Source organism: Myotis yumanensis, unplaced genomic scaffold (assembly GCF_028538775.1).
Source record: "Myotis yumanensis isolate MYYU_CA2020_CCGP unplaced genomic scaffold, mMyoYum1.0.hap1 SCAF_1, whole genome shotgun sequence".
NCBI classification, from domain to species: Eukaryota; Metazoa; Chordata; class Mammalia; order Chiroptera; family Vespertilionidae; genus Myotis; species Myotis yumanensis.
Window position 1 is genome coordinate 135,917,360 of NW_027223752.1, and position 19,322 is coordinate 135,936,681.

A 19,322-nucleotide genomic window follows, 5' to 3' on the forward strand; every position below is an offset into this window, starting at 1 on the left:
CCTGATGGGCCCTGCTCTGTGCATGACAGGGGGGAGATCCCCAACCCCCTGATGGGCCCTGCTCTGTGCATGACAGGGGGGAGATCCCCAACCCCCTGATGGGCCCTGCTCTGTGCATGACAAGGTACAGAGCCCCAACCCCCTGATTGGCCCTTCTCTGTGCGTGACAGGGGGTGGCGCTGCAACCTCCCCATCGACCCTGCCTTGAGTGTGACAGGGGGCGGTGCCCCAACCCCCCAATTGGCCCTACCCTGAGCATGACTGAAGGTGGCATCGCAACCTCCTGATATGCCCTGCTCTGTGCATGACAGAGGGCGGCGCCCCAACTCCCCAATCAGCCCTGCTCTGAGCCCGACCAGGGGCTGCACCTAGGAATTGGGCCTGCCCTCTGCCACCCGGGAGCAGGCCTAAGCCAGCAGGTCATTATCTCCCGAGAGTTCCCAGACTGTGAGAGGGCACAGGCCGGACTGAGGGACCCCCCTTCCCTCCGGAGTGCACAAATGTTTGTGCACCGGGCCTCTAGTCCTATATAATAGAAGCCTAATATGCTAAGTGTCTGGTCAACTGGTCGTCTATTCAATCAATCAAAGCATAATATGCTAATGACATGCTAAGGCCATTCAACTGCTCACTATGACATGCACTGACCACCAAGTTGCAGATGCTCCAACCTGTAGGTTAGCTTGCTGTTCGGGTCCAGCTGATTGGGACTGAGTGACATGGGCCAGACATGCCCTGGAGCTTTCCCACAATTTCTCTCTGGCTGGCCCACCTCTCATGTCTCTCTCACATTTCCATTCTTGCACCTGTGGGGTCCCTCGGCCTGGCCTGCACCCTCTTGCAATCAGGGACCCCTTAAGGGATGTTGGAGAGCCAGTTTTAGCCCTCTCATGCAAGCCAGGCTGAGGGACCCCGCTGGTGCATGAATTCATGTACCAGGACTCTAGTATATATATATAAAATGGTATGTGAGTATTTTATTTTTTCCAATTTCTAATTTTTTCTAGTTTTTTGAGATATAATTGACAGATATCATTGTATATCTTGAAAGTATACAATTCTGTTCATTTTATACACTTTTAGGTTGTTATACTAGAGGACCAGTGCATGAAATTCATACATGGTGGAGGGTGGGGGGGGGGGTCCATCAGCCCAGCCTGCACTCTCTCCAATCCGGGACCCCTTGGAAGATGTCCAACTGACTCTCACAATCTGGGACCATTGGCTCCTAACCACTCACCTGCCTGCCTGCCTGATCACTCTTAACCCCTATGCCTGCTAGCCTGATTGCCCTACCTGCACGCTTGATCACCCCTAACTGCTCTCCTGCTGGCCTGTTCACCCCTAACCGCCTCTGCTTTGCCCCATACCTAGGACCCAGGATTCCCTCATCTGGCCAGTTGTAGGCACTTGGGACCCAGAATTCCCTTCCTCTGACTGGCCACAGGCAACCAGGAACTGGGCTGGTTTCACCCAGGCTGGCTGCAGCCACAGGGGACCATGGGCGGGTGGCTTTGCCTGGTAGGTAGCCATGGCCGCCTGGGACTCTGGGGTTGACAGCTTGTCCCTCTCCCAGGTGGCAGGCACAGGTGCAGCTGCTGGCACCAAGGACTGTGGGGCTGGTGGTTTGTCCCTCTCCCAGGCCACAGCAACAGCCACTGGCACCTGGGACCATGGGGCGGGCAGCTTGTCCATCTCCCAGGCCCCAGCCTGACTGGTCTCCATTTCTCTCTTGTGAGCTCATTTGTGTCTGGCTGGTCCCCATTCCTCTCTCAGGAGCTCATTTGTGCCTGGCTGGTCCCCATTACTCTCTCCCAAGTGTTCAGTGTCTGAACAGCTCCGGTGCAACAGCAGGAGGGCATGAGGGCGTGATGACCATTTGCATATTAGCTCTTTATTAAATAGGATTAGAGGCCCAGTGCATGAAAATCATGCATGGGAAGGGGGTCCCTTCAGCCTAGCTTGCACCCTCCTCAATTTGGGATTCCTGGGATCAGGCCTAAACTGGCAGTCAGACATCCCCCTCACAATCTGGGACTGCTGGCTCCTAACTGCTTACCTGCCTGCCTGCCTGATCACACCTAACTGCCCCGCCTGCCAGCCTGAACACCCTAATCACCACTGCCTGCCAGCCTGATCGCCCCTAACTGCCCTCCCTGTTGACCTGGTCTCTCCCAACTCCCCCTCCCACAAGCCTGGATGCACTTTACTGCTTCCCCTGCTGGCTTGGTTGCCCCTAACTGGCCCCCCTCAGGCCTGATCGCCCCTTACTGCCTTTTCTGCAGGCCTGGTCACCCTGAACTGCCTTCCTTTGCTGGCCAGGTGGCCCCTAATGCCACCTCTTGCTGGCCTGGTTGCTGCTCACTGCCCCCTCTGCGGGCCTGGTCGCCCCACACAGCTTGCTGTTCAGTTGTTTGGTCATCCCTCACTAACACCCCTGTCAACCTGGTTGCCCCACGCAGCCTGCTCTTCGGACATTTGGTCATCCCTCACTAATCCCCCTGCCAGCCTGGTCGCCCCATGCAGCCTCCTGTTCGGTTGTCCATCGAGTTGTTTGGTCGTGATGTCTGGCTTTTTATATATTATTAGAAGCCTGGTGCACAAAAATTTGTGCACTCAGGGGGCGGGGGGAGGGGGGTCCCCAGCCCAGCCTGTGCCATCTCGCAGTCTGGGACCCCTCGGGAGATACAATCTGCTGGCATAAGCCTGCTCCCGGGTGGCAGAGGTTAGGCCCAATCCCTAAGTGCAACCCCTGGTCAGGCTCAGAGCAGGGCCGATTGGGGAGTTGGGGCGCTGCCCCATCATGCACAGAGCAGGGCGGATTGGGAGGTTGCCGTGCCACCCTCAGTCACGCTCAGGGTAGGGCCGATTGGGGGGTTGGGGCACCACACCCTGTCACACACAGAGCAGGGCCGATCAGGGGGTTGATGCACCACACCCTGTCAAACACAGAGCCGCAGGGCAATCAGGAGATTGGGGAGCTCCCCCCTATCAGGCACAGAGCAGAGCTGATCAGGGGGTTGGGGTGCCTTCCCCTGTCATGAACAGAGCAGGGCAGAGAGGGAGGTTGTGGCGCCTTCCCCCGCCACACACAGAGCCGCAGTGCGATCAGGGAGTTTTGGCGCTGCCCCCTGTCACGCTGATCCCAGTGCCGGGAGGCCTTGCTGGTCCGCTGATCCCAGTGCCAGGAGGCATATTACCCTTTTACTATATAGGATAGTGGCCTGGTGCACTTGTGGGGGCTGGCTGGTTTGCCCTGAAGGTTGTCCTAGATCAGGGTGGGGGTCCCCACTGGGGTTCCTGGCCAGGCTGGCTGAGGGGCTGAGGGCCATTTTCACGCTGGCAGGTGACTGAAGCTTCCAAACGCTCCTTTTTTTCTTTTCTTTTTTTCATTCTGGGCCAGCTTTAGCTCTGAGGCCTCTGCTACTTTGTTTACCTTCTGTATTTGATACAATCTTGCGGTCCGGCTGGCTGAAGCCTGGCTGACTGAAAACTGGTTTCTAGGGTTTTGTTTAGCTTCTATATTTGCAACATAGTTGCTTAGAGTTGCAGCTGAGAGGCCGGCAAGTCAGGCGGGGAACGTTGGAGTCTGCCATCACTGGAGCAAGCAAGCCTCCCTGTTCGCTTCAGTGCATGGCTGCTGGCCGCCGTCTTGGCTGACAGTTAATTTGCATAAGGATATGCTGATTAGCCAAAGGGAAGGGTAGCAGTCGTACGCTAATTACCATGTTTCTCTTTTATTAGTGTAGATGATGATTACCACAGGATTCTTTGTCCACATTTCCATTACATTGCACAGTTACCAATTCTTTATTTGTGGTGAAAATCTTTAGATCTACTCCTTTAGCAACTTTCAAGTATATATTACAGTATTAACTATAATCACTATGCTGTACATCAGACAGGGTTTAATCATATATGAAGATATATGACATTTATTCCAATAATGCTGACAATATGAGAGAGCAGCAGGTCATCCAAGAAAATTTGCTTTGCAACCCCCACACCAAAAGCCAACTTATATGTGGTAGTAAGACAAAGATTACATGGGTAAGGAGGCAAAAAAAAAATAAGAGTGGGTATGATTCAAAAGCAATAAAAATGGATATTACAGGAATGGGAAGAAGGCAAAAGAAATAAAATTGGATATAATGGTTACAGATTACACCAATGCAGGCTGGGACTCCATTGTTTCACCAACAAGGTTATTAATCTTTCCATGATAATAAGCAGTTAAGGAAGATGGACCACATTTCCAGGGTAGCTCTCAAGTCTAAGGGAGCTGGGGGAAATTCCCAGACAGATGAGAATATGTTGTCTTTAACCAGAACAAAACAATCACTGTTAATAAAGCATGATTGATATTTCTTATAATTATTTTCCACTATTCAATTTCTGCCCTTAGGAGTAGGATTTCCTTCCTTCTCATGCCTCATAAAATGCCTCTGTGTGTGTGTGTGTGTGCATGTGTGTGTATTTGTGTGTATACACACATATATTATATATATACATACAGATACATATTCATATATATAATACACACATACATACAAACATATATACATACCACATCTTCTTTATTTGTTTATGTATTGGTGAACACTTAATTTATAAATTTTGCTATTGTGAATAAGGTTGTAGTGAACATGGGAGTGCAGCTATCTCTTTGAAACAGTGATAAAATATGTATGACTGTTCTATAAATGTTTGTTATGTCCATTTGGTCTAATGTTTTGTTCAAATTCAACATTTCCTTGTTGATTTTGTGTCTAGTTGATCTTTCATGGCTGAAAGTAGAGTATTGATTCCCCCTACTATTATTGTATTGTTGTTTATTTCTACCTTTAGTTCTGTTAGTATTTATTTAATATTTTAGGGTAACCAATGTTGAGTACATACATATTTATGATTGTTATATCTTCTTTATAAAGTAACCCCCTTATAAAAGACCTTCTTTGTCTCTTGTTCCAGTTTTTGGATTAAATTCTGTTTTGTCTGATACAGGTATAATTACAACTGTTCCCATTTGATTTCTACTTGCAAGGAATATCCTTTCCATCTCTTTGTGTTGCGCCTTTAAGTATCTTTAAGAATGAATTGAGCCCTGGTCTGTATGGCTAGGTTGATTGGAGGGCCATCCATTATACCAAAAGTTTATAGATCCATTTCCAGTCAAGTTTGATATCTGGTCTGGATATAATGGGAGGCAGCCAATCAATACATTGGCTGCCTCACATTGATGTTTCCCTGTCTGTCTGTCTGTCTGTCTTTCCGTTTCCCTCTTTCTAAAACCAATGAGCATATCCTCGGGTGAGGATTAAAATGTTTTAAAAAAATAAATGAATTGAGTCTCTTGTAGGCAGCATATAGTTTGTTCTTATTATAATCCATAAAGTCATTCTAGGCCTTTCTCTTTATTGAATTTATTGAGGTGCCTTCGGTTAACAACATTATACAGGTTCCAGTTGTGCAGTTCTATAGCACACTCTCTGTCCACTGCATTGTGTGTTCATTACCCCGAGTCATCCTATGCCTTTTGATTGAAGTCAATCCATTTACAAAATAATTATTGACAGGTAATGACTTACAATGCTCTCTTGTTGTTTTCTGGCTGTTTTGTAGTTCCATTGCTCCATTCTCCCTCTCTTGCTGCCTTGCTCTGTGAACTGAAGATTTTCCATAGTGTGGTTTGATTTCTGCTCTTTATTTTTTGTGAATCTGCTGGGGGTTTGGCTTTGTGGTAACCATGAGGTTTAAGCAAGACATCACCCTATATAATAAAGAGCTAATATGCTAATTAGACCAAACAGCAGAATGACCGTCCAGACGACCTTCCGGATGAAGCTGTGGCTGCAAAGGGGCTGCGAGGGTTCAGCCCCTTGCAAGAATTTTGTGCTTCGGGCCTCTAGTATAAATATAACAGGCTATCTTATGTTGATCACAGCTTTGGTTATATTTAACTGCAGATTCACCTTAAGAGAAGAAAAAGAGAAGAGACGAAAAGCTGATCTGTTATATGAGAAAAATAGGGTGCAGTTAAGAAAGAAAGAAGAGCACTCTATTAAAGAAGTTGAAATGAACCCACAACTTGAAACCACTATTAGAACACAAAACATCACATTGGATATTATAACAGAGAATGAGGTAAATTTATCTTTGGGAAAAATCTCTTATATCTAACAGTACTTCATCAATATTTATATCCCTTTAATTTTAATGTATATTATTATGTTTAAAGCAAATCCAAAAATGTCATCTCGTTCAAAACCTGAACTTTGGCCAAAAGCGGTTTGGCTCAGTGGATAGAGCATCGGCCTGCCGTCTGAAAGGTTCCAGGTTCGATTCTGGTCAAGGGCATGTACCTGGTTTGCAGGCATATCCCCACATCCCCAGTAGGAGATGAGCAGGAGGCAGCTGATCGATGTTTCTCTCTCATAGATGTTTCTAACTCTCTATCTTTCTCCCTTCCTCTCTTTTTAAAAATAAAACAATCAATAAAATATGTCGTTTTAAAAAAATCTGAACTTTGACATTTATGACTAAAATTATTAATTTGTTACTAGTCATGGCATATAACAGATGATCTGTGTATGTTTTTTAAATGAAGAAATGGAAAATAAATTGAGCTTATTCATTAACATAAATGCTAATTTTGGCTTTTAAAAAATGTTAACATACAGGCTAAATTGCTTTGAGATGGTGATGGAACTATTAAAATGTTCATAAAGAAATTTTATTTCAGAATACTGTATTTTTGCTCTATGACAAATGCGGCAATCACTTAAAATTTGACTTTTTCATGGGGAGGAAAAATCACTGTGCTAAAACAGGCTACTTCCTTTTCACAGTTTGTTTAAGGTACTGCTCTTAAGCTTCGGTTATATTTTTTAATGGTATGAGACCAAAAACTCAATGAAATGTGTCCCTGGGTTGTAGAAGAGTGAGATTACACTCAGAGCCAATTTTCTCAAGAACAGAATGCCAGAATATTACAAGATGGAATTCTGACCAAACACCTTTGCAAACCAAAAGAGATAGAAATAGCTCATAAGAAAATGAATTCTGAGATAGCTTATTTAGTCATTTTCAAATGTGTGTGAGCATCCATGGGTGTGTATATATTTAAAAAAAACAATACTGTACATATGGAAACTATAGAGGATTTAGAAAATGTGTGTGTGTGTGTGTGTGTGTGTGTGTGATAGGGGTGACATTTTGGGTCCATTAGATAAAATGATATTGTTAATTCAAATCCATTTGTCTCAAACAGTCAAGTAGTGACTTCACAATGGCCTCATCCTAAGGGGAGGCTTTTAATATTTTCCGTAGGAATCAATGTGTTTTCCATAATCTCAAAGATATTGTTACTAACAACAGATATTCCAAATTTGGGCAGTGATTTTATTTCCTTGATATATCAATAAGGAGGCTAGTTTTCACTTCCACTGAAGGAGGGTATAACCAGTTCAAAGATGTTATTTTAGATGTCATTCTTCTACTTTTGAGAAAAGTAACACTTTGCTCTAAGTAGCATCCCATTTTAATACAGAGGACTTCTGAAAAGAATGGCATGCTGCAATATATACTTAGTGACAACTTATTGATAATTATCTTATTCCTACTAAAGTAGTTCAGTGTATTCCTTCTCCCCCCCCCACACACACATTGCTCATTTAGTATTACTTTAAACATCATGAACAAGAAATGAAAGTTATTGCAGCAACAAAAAACTCATGATTTTCTAAGAAGACTCTGTAAATTTCACTTATTCATCATTTGATTTTTGAAACATAGGCTTCTTTTGTGTTTTTATATCCACACTGGAGAGGAACTATGGACTGGTGCAAGAGCACGAATTGTGGAGTCTGAAAACCTGGGGAAAATCCTGAACTTGTTTATCTTTTATCCCCTCCACTCCAGATTGTGATAACTGAATGAGGTCATTGATGGATGTAGAAGTGCTTAGGAAAATGCTTGGTTATCCGTTGTTCATGGAGGTAGTCTTTATAACTATCTAGGAATGTATTAGAAAAATAGAATATCTATGGGATAATATTGGGGAAAAAATTTTAAGAAATTTAGTTTATCCTAATATATATAGGGTTAATACTCTTACTGTGGAGCAGCTGTGTGTTCAGACTGTAATCTCAATTTTTAAGTGTAGGAGTTAGTAATCAATTACTTAATGCATTCTGGATTTGTGGTGATTCAGGAAAACCCTTTCCAATTTTGAGACTCTTATAATTCTCTTGTGATATTTTTCATTTTAAAAATTCATAATTGTATATTAAATTTTTGAAATTAAGAGATTTTGTGCTTGGAAAAAGTTAAAGAATTGGATCCAACTCTATTTTTTCCAGAAGGATACCTACTTATTGCAATTTTTGAAATTATAAACATAGTTATTCTTTAATTTCAGAAGCTATCATGGCATGTTTTTCAATGTTGTAGCTAAAAGTCTCCTTTGTGTTATTTAGGTTCCTGAAAGTTCTGAAAAAGAAGAAAGTCTATTGCGTGAAAATTGCATGTTGCGGGATGAAAATGCCAAGCTGAGACTGGAAATAGACACGGCAAAAAATCAGAAGCAAGAAATGGAAAAAGAACATTTTGAGGACATTGCAATTGTCAACAAAAAGAATGACCATCTTCAAAAGACAATAAGAGAAACAGTATTTCCACACAATGAGCAGCTTGAAGTTCTGAGAGTTGAGAATACTGTGCTAAACAGTAAACTGGAGGATGAACAACAAAACAGAGGAAGACTGGAAGCAGAAGATGAATCATACCGGTCTAGACCGGCTACCGCTGCACAGGATCTTGAGCATTGCCAGACATCAAAAGGAGACCTACAACTTGCTTCCCAGACAGCAAGAGATGAAGGGTTTTGTGCGGGAAGGTCACTCTACAAACCAGTTGAAGTAGGCATATCTTTCATTTTTTCTCACTTGGAAATATTATGAAAGCATGGAAATGTTCAGATCATTGGAATATGTACATCCACAAATGACAACTAAAAAAATTAATTCTAGATCCACTAATGGATATTTTTAAAATATTGATATAATTCACACATTGTATAAATTATATGATTCAATATTTTAAACATATTCAGAAAGTTGTGCATCTATCACCTCAGTCAATTATATGATATTTTTATCACTCCAGAAACAAACTCCACACCACTTAGCAGTAACTACCAGTTCCTTGCAAAAACCAGTCTCATTTCTGTCTCTATTGATTAGCTTATTCTGGATATTTCATATATATGCAATCACAGAAGTTATAGTCCTTTGGACTGGCTTCTTTCCCTTAATCTCATATTTTAAAGTGTGTGCACATTATGGCACATAACAATATTTTATTTCTTTCTTTTTATTGCCGAACAATACTTCATCATGTGGCTCTTCCACTTATCCATTTATCAATTGATGGAAATTTGTATTGTTTTCACTTTTTGGTTGTTAGTAATTCAACTATGAGTACTATTTGTACAAGTCATTGTGTGAACACAGGTTTTTCTCTTCTTGTTATGGGATTTATTTTTTGAATATACTTTATTGATTTTTTACAGAGAGGAAGGGAGAGGGAGAGGGATACAGAGTTAGAAACATCGATGAGAAACATCGATTCAGCTGCCTCTTGCACGCCCCCTATTGGGGATGTGCCTGCAACCCAGCCACATGCCCTTGACCGGAATCGAACCTGGGACCCTTCAGTCCGCAGGCTGATGCTCTATCCACTGAGCCAAACCAGTCAGGGCGTTGTCATGGGATTTTTATCCTCTGAGATAACTGGCCTGATTTCAGCATCTCTCTGCCTTTACTCATGCTGTCCATTCTGTCTTTTCAGTTTCTTTCCCTCCTGCCTCATCCTATATCTATTCGGACCTGGCTCCCAATCCCCCCTCTATGAAGCATTCTCTGTTTCAACTCTCACTGACCTCATTCATTTCTGCACTTGTCATCTCATTTGTGTGGAATGCTTTAGCCTTGAATTCCCCATTGTCTTAATTTTCTTCCCAAGATATAATCTTGTCTTTCTATGTGTTAATTTGCCTGTGGGGGATATTATTTGATATAAGTGTACCTATCTGTGTATACATTGAACACATTTGAGCTTAACTATAGTTAAGATACAACTAAATACTTGATATCAGTGGCAGTCTTGGAATTCAAACCAAGATATTTGATCAACAGAATGTTGAGGTAAAGAGTCTTCTGCATTGGCAAGAAGAAGATAGCTCTAGCTTTCCCAAGCCTTCAAACAATATAGTTGAGATAACATGTGAAAAGAACTTCAGAAGACTTTTATTGGTCAGGTATCTATGAAATAAGAATGTATTATTATTTTTAAAGGCAAGTAATTGATAATCTGCCACTTGCAAAAATAACATTTGCATTATAAGAGAAAAACAAGACAGAGAATGCTGGTCAACATCCTAAGGGTGAAGGTGCCCCCAAACTCAGAACACAACAGTAGTACACTCAAAGTAACGCCAGTAAGAATCAACATAAAATGTACAAGCTTAGCAATCTACAAGGGCGATCCAGGTCACTCATGGTTTATGAGTGTGTGGTTGAGGATATTGTTTATGAGGAGCAAGAAGGGAAAAGGAAAAGTACAGATGACCTCAGTAAAGGGGTCAAGGCTAGAAATGTTGATTAGGGAATCTGGTTTGAAGTGTTGAGATTGAAGTATCTCTGAGAGAATTTTAAGAAGGGAATAGACTGCTTTCTGGAAGTCTGTTTCTATTTTGCTTGGTAGTTCAGTTTGTTCATTAAATTCCATATATGTGTAAAATCATATGGTACTTGTCTGCTGCTTGCTGTGGTGGTGTTGGGGGATGGTGTAGGGATGGAACAAAAAGAGAAAAAATTAGAGAGAACTCATGGACATGGACAACAGATGATTTCCAGGTGTGTGATGGAGTTGGGTGGAGATGGAAAAGGCCATAGTGGGGATACATTGTGATGGAAAGAAAATAAAAAAGAAGTAAGGTAGAAAAGAAATTAAAAATAAAATTGTAAACCAGGGCGATGAACCTATGGAGGGCCAATATAATATTCTATCTTCTTTTGTTTGTTAGAAATTTTCCATACTAAAAGGTGAAAAAACACCCTATTGTCTCTGGTGACCACTGTCTCTAGCCACTGCTGGACTGGAGCTCCCCTAATTTATTCTTCAGGGTATTCCTCTTCTGTGTATGTCTGGGAGTTGATCCTATTAGCTTTCTGTCTTTTAGGGATTCCTTGTTAGATGCTATTATCTTTCTGTCCTTTTGAAATTCCTCATAATTTCTGTGGTATTGATTATATACTTATTTTCTCATGCTAAGTACATAATCTTTAGCCCTTATCTTTAGTTTAAATATTCAAAACAAAGGTTATCAAATTGTAAAACCAGGTATTGAGTTTCTTAAACTTGTTACATCTCCCTTCAACCTCAATGTAGTTCTAGTCTATGGCATTCAGCAGGGTGAAGAAAAATAAACATGCAACCACTTCTTTCCCCCCAAAACCAAGCAAAAATAAATAAATAAAAAAGCAATAGACAGTGTGGAAGACTGTACATCATGTTTACTGTTTAGAAATGATGCGCAGTTGAAGGACTGGAGGGACAGTGTGTATATGATCACTGTTATCAGTCTCTGCTGAGAAGTAAAGCATTAAAGGACTAAAAGAAGATGACTCTCCAAAAAATTTTAGTGAAATTATAGAATTGAAAGTCAGCCTCTTATGTAAAAAAAAAAGAAAGAAAGAAAGAAAGAAAAAAGATTGAGTGGTGAAAATATGAATAAATGGGTGAGACCTTTGCATTAAAAATAATGTTATATTTAATGGGTGGGGACAACAGGATGACAGAAAAAGCTACAAAAATCAAGTAAAAGTTATGATTTTATGTAACATAGAGAAGACATTTTATTTAAAGAGGAAAGTGTTTAACAGAAAAGTAGAAAATGAAACCTATGGAAGAAGCTTACAGAGAATGAGATTCTACCTCATCCTAAAGTCAGATTACCCCCATAAGGTAATGGGGACTGCATGGGAAGCTTTCAAAGATTACCTTAGTAAGATGTGATTTAATTGAACCTGGAATATCTTGAACTATTGATGAAAATGTTTCTAGGGCATCTTTAGAAACTAAAAGGTCAATGTAGCCTTAAAAAGTATTTTAGCCCTTAGTAATTTATATATCAAAACCTCTGTTTTCACAAACTTTGGCAATTTAATTTCCATAAAGAAAGTGGTGAAAATGTAAAATCAATTTAAGCTGCTGTAAGAAGTCATTATTTTTTAAATCTGTCCTATTGGCATCAAGTTTATAAACTAGATTTTATAAACCTGTCTACTACCATTTATAAACTTGTCTACGCATGTTATTCATGAATTCATTAGAAATCATATTTTTAAAAAAGAAGAGTCTCTAGATTTTTAAAAATAATTTTCTTTAAATTTTTTTTTTAAAAATGTCAGCACAAAAAAGAAGAGTTAAAGAAATATATTGACTTAAATATATTTCTGCAGCAGAGGTTGCAGCAAGAAGTAAATGAAATTGGTGATTTAGAAAAAGAGATTACTCGGTAAGATTTTAATATTTCAGAACATTTCTGCCATGAATTAAGATTTAACTTTCATTTTACTTTATTAAAACTAAAATAAAATTTATTTCCTCTGTGAATTTTTACAATTAAATTATCCTCTTTAAAAACTTACTGGAGAAACACACACCACAATCTGAAACTGCTTTGAAGGACATGATATTGTACTTACTTTTTTATGATTCGTAAAACCATAATGAGGATGCCTTTTGCATATCCTGTCAATTGTGCTTTTCATGTCTACCTTGAGTTGTTAATTCTGCTACATATCGGCTCTCTTTGGTGATATTCCCTTCTTCTCATAGTGTGCATTCCTTCTGCATGCAAATCTATCCTATCTAATAATAGACAAACATGGTAATTAACTGCAACTTCGCTACCCTTCCCATTGGCTAATCAGCGAGATATGCAAATTAACTGCCAACCAAGATGGTGGCCGGCAGCCAGGCAGCTGAAGCGAAGAGAAGGCTGGCTTGCTCCAGTGATGGAGGAAGCCAAGGTTCCCCACCTGCTACTGCCGGCCTCTGAGCTGCACTCTAAGCAACTATGTTGCAATTATAGAAGCTAAACAGAGCCCAGAAACCTGCTTTCAGCCAGCCGGTCCTCAGAGCTGGAGCTGTAAGAGTGTTTCAATTATAGAAGCCAAACAAAAGCAGATACCTGCTTTCAGCAGCCGAGGTCTCAGAGCTGGAGCCAAGCCTCAGAGCTAAAGCCATCTCTCAGTTCCAGTGACAGCCATAGAAGGTAAATAAATCCCAGAATCAAAAAAAAAAAAAAGAAAAAAAGGAGAGGTTGGGAGCTTCAGTCACCCGCCAGCCTGAAAACGGCCCTCAGGCTCACCCAGACAGGCCAGGCTCACCAGTGGAGACCCCCACCCTGAAGGGGGTGTGACCAGCTGCAAACAGCCATCATTCCCTCATCCAGGCTGGCCAGGCACCCAAGTGGGACCCCCAACCTGATCCGGGACACCCTTCAGGGCAAACCAGCCAGCCCCCACCCGTGCACCAGGCCTCTATCCTATATAGTAACAGGGTAATATGCAAACTGACCCTAACAGCAGAAGGACTGGACTGGCTGGTCACTGTGACACATACTGACCACCAGGGGGCAGATGCTTAATGCAGGATCTGCCCTCTGGTGGTCAGAGTTCTCTCACATGGGAGGAGCTCTGCTCAGCCACAAGCCAGGCTGATGGCTGCCAGTACAGCGGTGGTGGTGGGAGCCTCTCCTGCCTCCTCAACAGTGCTAAGAATGTCTGACTACAGCTTAAGTCTGCTCCCCGTTGGCAAGTGGACATCCCCCAAGGGCTGCCAGACTGCCAGAGAGATGCCTGATTGCCATCTTAGGCCCAATCCCCCGGGGAGCGGGCCTAAGCCAGCAGGTGGTCATCCCTGAGGGGTCCCAGACTGCGAGAGGGCACAGGCTGGGCTGAGGGATTCCTGCTCCCCCCTCCCTTGAGTGCACAAATTTTTGTGCACCGGGCCTCTAGTCCTTCCTAATAATAGGCAAGCATGGTAATTAATGATACCTCCGACATGCTTCCCATTGGCTAATCTGGGTGATATGCAAATTAACTGCCAACCAAGATGGCGGTTAACTGCCAACAAAGATGGCGGCTAATTTGCATACTACAGGCTTGACAGGACAGCACCATCCTGCCTGTCCCGCTGCCATCCAGGCCTGCTATCTGCGACCCGGGTGGCAGGAAGAGCGTATGGGACCGACCCAGGGCTGACCACAGAGATCTGCCACTGGACACACCCAAAAATGGCCCACCCGGGGATCCCGGGTTGGCGGGTGCTAATGCACTGATCAGCCACCTGCTGCACCTGCAAACGGACCGCCCAGGGATCCCAGGTTGGCAGGTGCTAATGCACCGATCTGCCAATGGCCACGCCCAGAAATGGCTCTCCTGCTGGGATTCGTGGCTGGCAGGTGCTAATGCACTGATCAGCCACCAGCAGCGCCCACAAACAGCCTTCCCGTGGGGATCCCAGGTTGGCAGGTGCTAATGCACCAATCTGCCAATGGCCATGCCTAGAAATGGCCCTCCCGTGGGGATTCTGGGTTGGTGGGTGCTAATGCACGGATCTGCCAACACGCACACCCGGACCACCTTTGCTCTGCACAAACTATGCAACTGGGAGAGGGGAGTGGGCCCCCTGGGAGCAGGGTGGGAACTGCCCGGGGTTTGCGTCAGGCAGCCCAGAGCGGTGTGCGAACTATTGCTACCAGTAGTTGCTTGCTCATTCATTTACTTGCTCATTCATTCACTCATTCACTCGCTCATTCATTCAGTCATTCACTCACTCAGCAAACCCTCTCAGGTCCCTGGTACCAGGGCAGGCACTGAAATTGAAGCAGGATAAGACAGAGCTATGTTCTCAAGATGTTAGGCGGCCAGGAGAGGGGCTCCAGGCATTGGGAGCAGGGCGGGAACTTTCCCACGTGGGCTTCAGGCAGCCGGGAGTGGGGCCAGAACTTCTGCCCTGTTGCCATGGCAACACAGCAGAAATTCCTGCCCCTTAGCTGCTTGCTCATTCATTTACTCAATCATTCATTCACTCATTCACTCACTCATTATTCACTCACTCAGCAAACCTCTCAGGTCCTTGTCACCAGGACAGGCACCGAAATTTGAAGCAGGATAAGACAGAGCTATGTCCTCAAGATGTTAGTAATTCAGTAGGGCAAAGCAGGCACATGAATGAGGCAGTTGTATGCACAGATGCAGTGTACTGGGTTCAGTGAGGGCTGTAACTAACGCTGACTTTGTTCTCTTGATAAAATGGGGCCTCAGGAACCAGGCCACCCCAAGCCTGTAGGCCTGTGCCTAGGCCAGGAGTGGCCAGGGTCTCGAAACATGACAGAGGATGCAGGTCGGGCTGAGGGGTCTGGCCCCACCCCTCACCCTCACCCCCAAGTGCACAAATTTTTGTGTACCGAGCTACTAGTGTATATATAAGTGACTGTTACTACCGGTTGACTGAACGACTGGTCCACTGGTTGAAATGATACCCACTGACCACCAGGGGGCAGATGCTCAATGCAGGAGCTGTCCCCTGGTGGTCAGTGCACACCCAAGGCCAACCTCCCGCAGTTGGCCTACCTCCCACAGTCCCTCCCCTTGGCCAGCCAGCCCCGATTGGCCCCAATTGGGACTGGGCAAGATGGCCAAAATCAGCCCCAATCACTGGCCAGGCCGAGTGGTGCCACCTGTGCACGAATTCGTGCACTGTGCCTCTAGTAATTTAATAACTAAAACCTATCTGTGTCACTGTTTAACAATGCCAATAATTATCTTGATTTGGCCTATGTTTCTTTCTCTTTTTTTAGTTATAAAAGAGATCACATATACAAAATGTTTGTATGATTTAAAGAAGCTGGGTAATCCTGTGTTTATCACTCATAGAAACACAATGGCATTTTTCCCATGTCTGGGGAGCCCCCACATGGCTTCCTTTCTGTTTGTTGGCTGAATTCTTAAGTTTGTTCTTTGATTCTCTCAGTGTGTTTCCTCTCACTTTACTGTCTTTCTCTATATTATAACCCTTTCACTTTCTTAACATTGTGCTAGCAAAGATCTTTTCTTAAAACAGTCTTGAAGAGACTTTTCCACATTATCTCTCTGATTTACCTTCTTCTAAACCCCTGCCTCTTTCTGCTTTCCCCTTCCACTCAGACTTCAAAGATTCTTCTTTCTTGTTTCTCCTTCTATTTTGAATGATCTCCTGGATGTTGGTACTTTTCTTCCTTCTTGTAGACTATTGTCAGTAGGTACCAAAAGATATTTTTGTGTCTTTCCAAAACTTTCACATGTAATTGTGTTTTCTTTTTCACCTTGGATACTGATTTCTGGTTTCTAGTTGATATTTAATAATAGGTTAATGTTTTATATTAACATAGTCAAATGAATATAAGGACTCTATATAGTTACAATATTAACTATATACCCATATCACATATGTCATGGCTTTTTTTCATTTTATTTACAGAAGATTATAATTTAGCTAGTATGCTTTCAGAAAATATTAGATTAGAACAAATGAGAGCATCATAATTTATAGATTTGTTTATTTTATATGATTTTATAAACATAATATCTGTTTAAATAATAACTAAATACTTAATCTTAAAGAATTTGACATATTTGTTTTGTACATTTCTTCAGACTTAAAAAACTCCTAAAAGTTGCAAAACAGAAATTACATGAATGTGATAATGAAAAGCTTGGTTTCCCTGGAGATTCAAAACCAAGTCCAGCTGACATGGAAATTCAGTCTAAAAAGCCAAAACAGAAGGTAATTTTAAATCAGTTTTGGGACCCAAAATTCACCTAATTTGGGGAAATAGATATCATTCAATGCTTTAAGTAGTGAAATATAGATTTTTCTGTTAATTTTATAGACTTGGTATAAGTGAAAAAGACAGCTTTTTCTTTATCACTTTTCTATAAAAAGGGCCTACTGTTAACTCTCTATGTCAGTGGTTCTCAACCTGTGGGTCGTGACCCCTTTGGCGGTCGAACGACTCTTTCACAGGGTTCGCCTGAGACCATTCTGCATATCAGATATTTACTTTACGATTCATAACAGTAGCAGCATTACAGTTATGAAGTAGCAATGAAAATAATTTTATGGTTGGGTCACAACATGAGGAACTGTATTTAAAGGGCCAGAGGCTTGAGAACCACTGCTCTATGTCCTGAACCCTGGCACCAGCACCAAGTCCAAACAATTTTGGTGGCAGCTTTACTGAGACATAACGAACATACCATGCAGTTCACTCATTTAAAGTGTACGGTTCAGTGCCTTTTTCTGTATTCACAGAGTTACACAGTCATCATCACAGTCAGTTTGGGGACATTTTCATCCCCCTAAAAAGTAGCCCTGTGCCCTTTACCAACCACCCTGTGCCAGCTTCCACCTCCCCACTCTTCCTGGCCCTCAGGAACCACTACTGTCCTCTCAGTCTCTCTAGATTTGTCTGTTCTGCACATTACATATCAGTGGAATCACACAGTAGGTGCTCCTTTGTGACTGCCTTTTTTTATTTAGCATAATGTTTTCAAGGTACATCTCTTTTGTAGCACGTATCACCAGTACTTCATTCCTGTTTATTGCTGAGTAACATTTCATTGCATGAAGTGACCACATTTCTTAAAATCTACTCATCATTTGATGAACCTTTGGGTTACGTCCACTTTTTGGTGTTGTTACTAACACTGCTTTGAACATTCCTGTCCAACTTTTTATGTGAACATATTATTTTCATTCTCTTGGGAATATAATTATAAATGGAATTGCTTGATCAGATCTTTAACCTTTTGAGAAACTGCCTGATTGTTTTCCACAGTGGCTGCACCATTTGTATTTAATTGACGGTGCATGAGGGTTCCAATTTCTCCACATTCTTGCCAACACTTGTCATTACTTTTTTTTTATTGTGGCCAACCTAGTAGGTGTGAAGTAGCATCTTATTATTGGTTTTGATTTACAATTTTCTAATGACTAGTGATGTTCACCATCTTTTGACATGTATATATTCTTTGAAAAACTATCTATTCAATTCCTTTGCCCATTGTTAATTGGATTGTTTTTGTATTATTGAATTGTAAGAGTTCTTTAAATGTCCTACATACAAATCCTTTATTAGATAAAGGATTTTCAAATATTTCTTCCATTCAGCAGCTTACCTTTTCAGTTTCCTGGTAGTGCCTTTCAAAGCACAGACGGTTTTGATTTTGATGAAGTCCAGTTAATCTATTTTTGTCTTTTGGTTTCACATCTAAACTTGAAGTAAGGCAGAGGAGACATTGTATTTAAATGGTGCCAAATCCAGTCATGAAGATATACACCTATGTTTTCTTCTTAAGTCTTTTATAGTTTCAGCTTTTACATTTTAAGTTAACTTTTATGTATGGTCTGAGGTAGAGGTCAAATTTTATTCATTTGCGTGTGGATATCCAGCTGTCCCTGGACAATTTGTTAAAAAGACTATTCATATCTGATTTAATTGTTTGGCACCCTTGTCAAAAAGCAGTTGGCCACAAATTGGGCTTAGGTTTGGTGTCTCCCTTCTACTTCACTGAAGAATAAGTCTGTCCTTATGCCAGTACCAAATCAAATTTTATGAGTATCTTTCCCAGTCATCTTGCATAGTACCAGCTGTTTTATGTAATAAAAAAAAGTCAGTGTAGTGGCATGTTTTTACCTCTACTTTCATGGAGATTTCTTGTTTCTTGATAAAGCTTATTGCCAGCTTATGTTGTGCTGACTCTGTGACATGATGGGAAAGTAGGCTTACAATGATAACACCCATTCCTTTTTGTCTGCATTTAAACCTTCAGCCTCTAACCCAGTGCCTCCCACTTCACTTCCATTTCCATGAAATTCTAGTAACAGGATCTGCTGACTTAGCCATTTCTTTCATTGTGTTTAACTCATAATTCATAGCCTTGCCAGTAGCTTTCACCACCTGGGGAGGAGAAGATTAAAATCTGGACTGTCACCTTACCTCTTTAGAAATGCCTGACTTTGAAATTTCAAATTTTATTTTATTTTTAAATATCTACACTAATAAAAGAGAAACATGGTAATTAGTGTACGACCGCTACCCTTCCTATTGGCTAATCAGCATATCATTATGCAAATTAACTGTCAGCCAAGATGGCGGCCAGCAGCCATGCACTGAAGTGAACCGGGAGGCTTGCTTGCTCCAGTGA

General features: G+C 42.1%; 1 protein-coding gene across 1 annotated transcript in view; it reads left to right on the forward strand.

The window, feature by feature from the left end:
- Positions 1–19,322, forward strand: part of LOC139021688 (ankyrin repeat domain-containing protein 26-like) — an 83,168-nt gene that overhangs the window by 39,151 nt on the left and 24,695 nt on the right. Inside the window, exons 12-15 of the mRNA XM_070432167.1 lie at positions 5,967–6,144; positions 8,478–8,918; positions 12,474–12,580; positions 16,770–16,899. Coding sequence (XP_070288268.1) covers positions 5,967–6,144; positions 8,478–8,918; positions 12,474–12,580; positions 16,770–16,899 — 856 coding nt within the window. The remainder of the gene's footprint in view (positions 1–5,966; positions 6,145–8,477; positions 8,919–12,473; positions 12,581–16,769; positions 16,900–19,322) is intronic.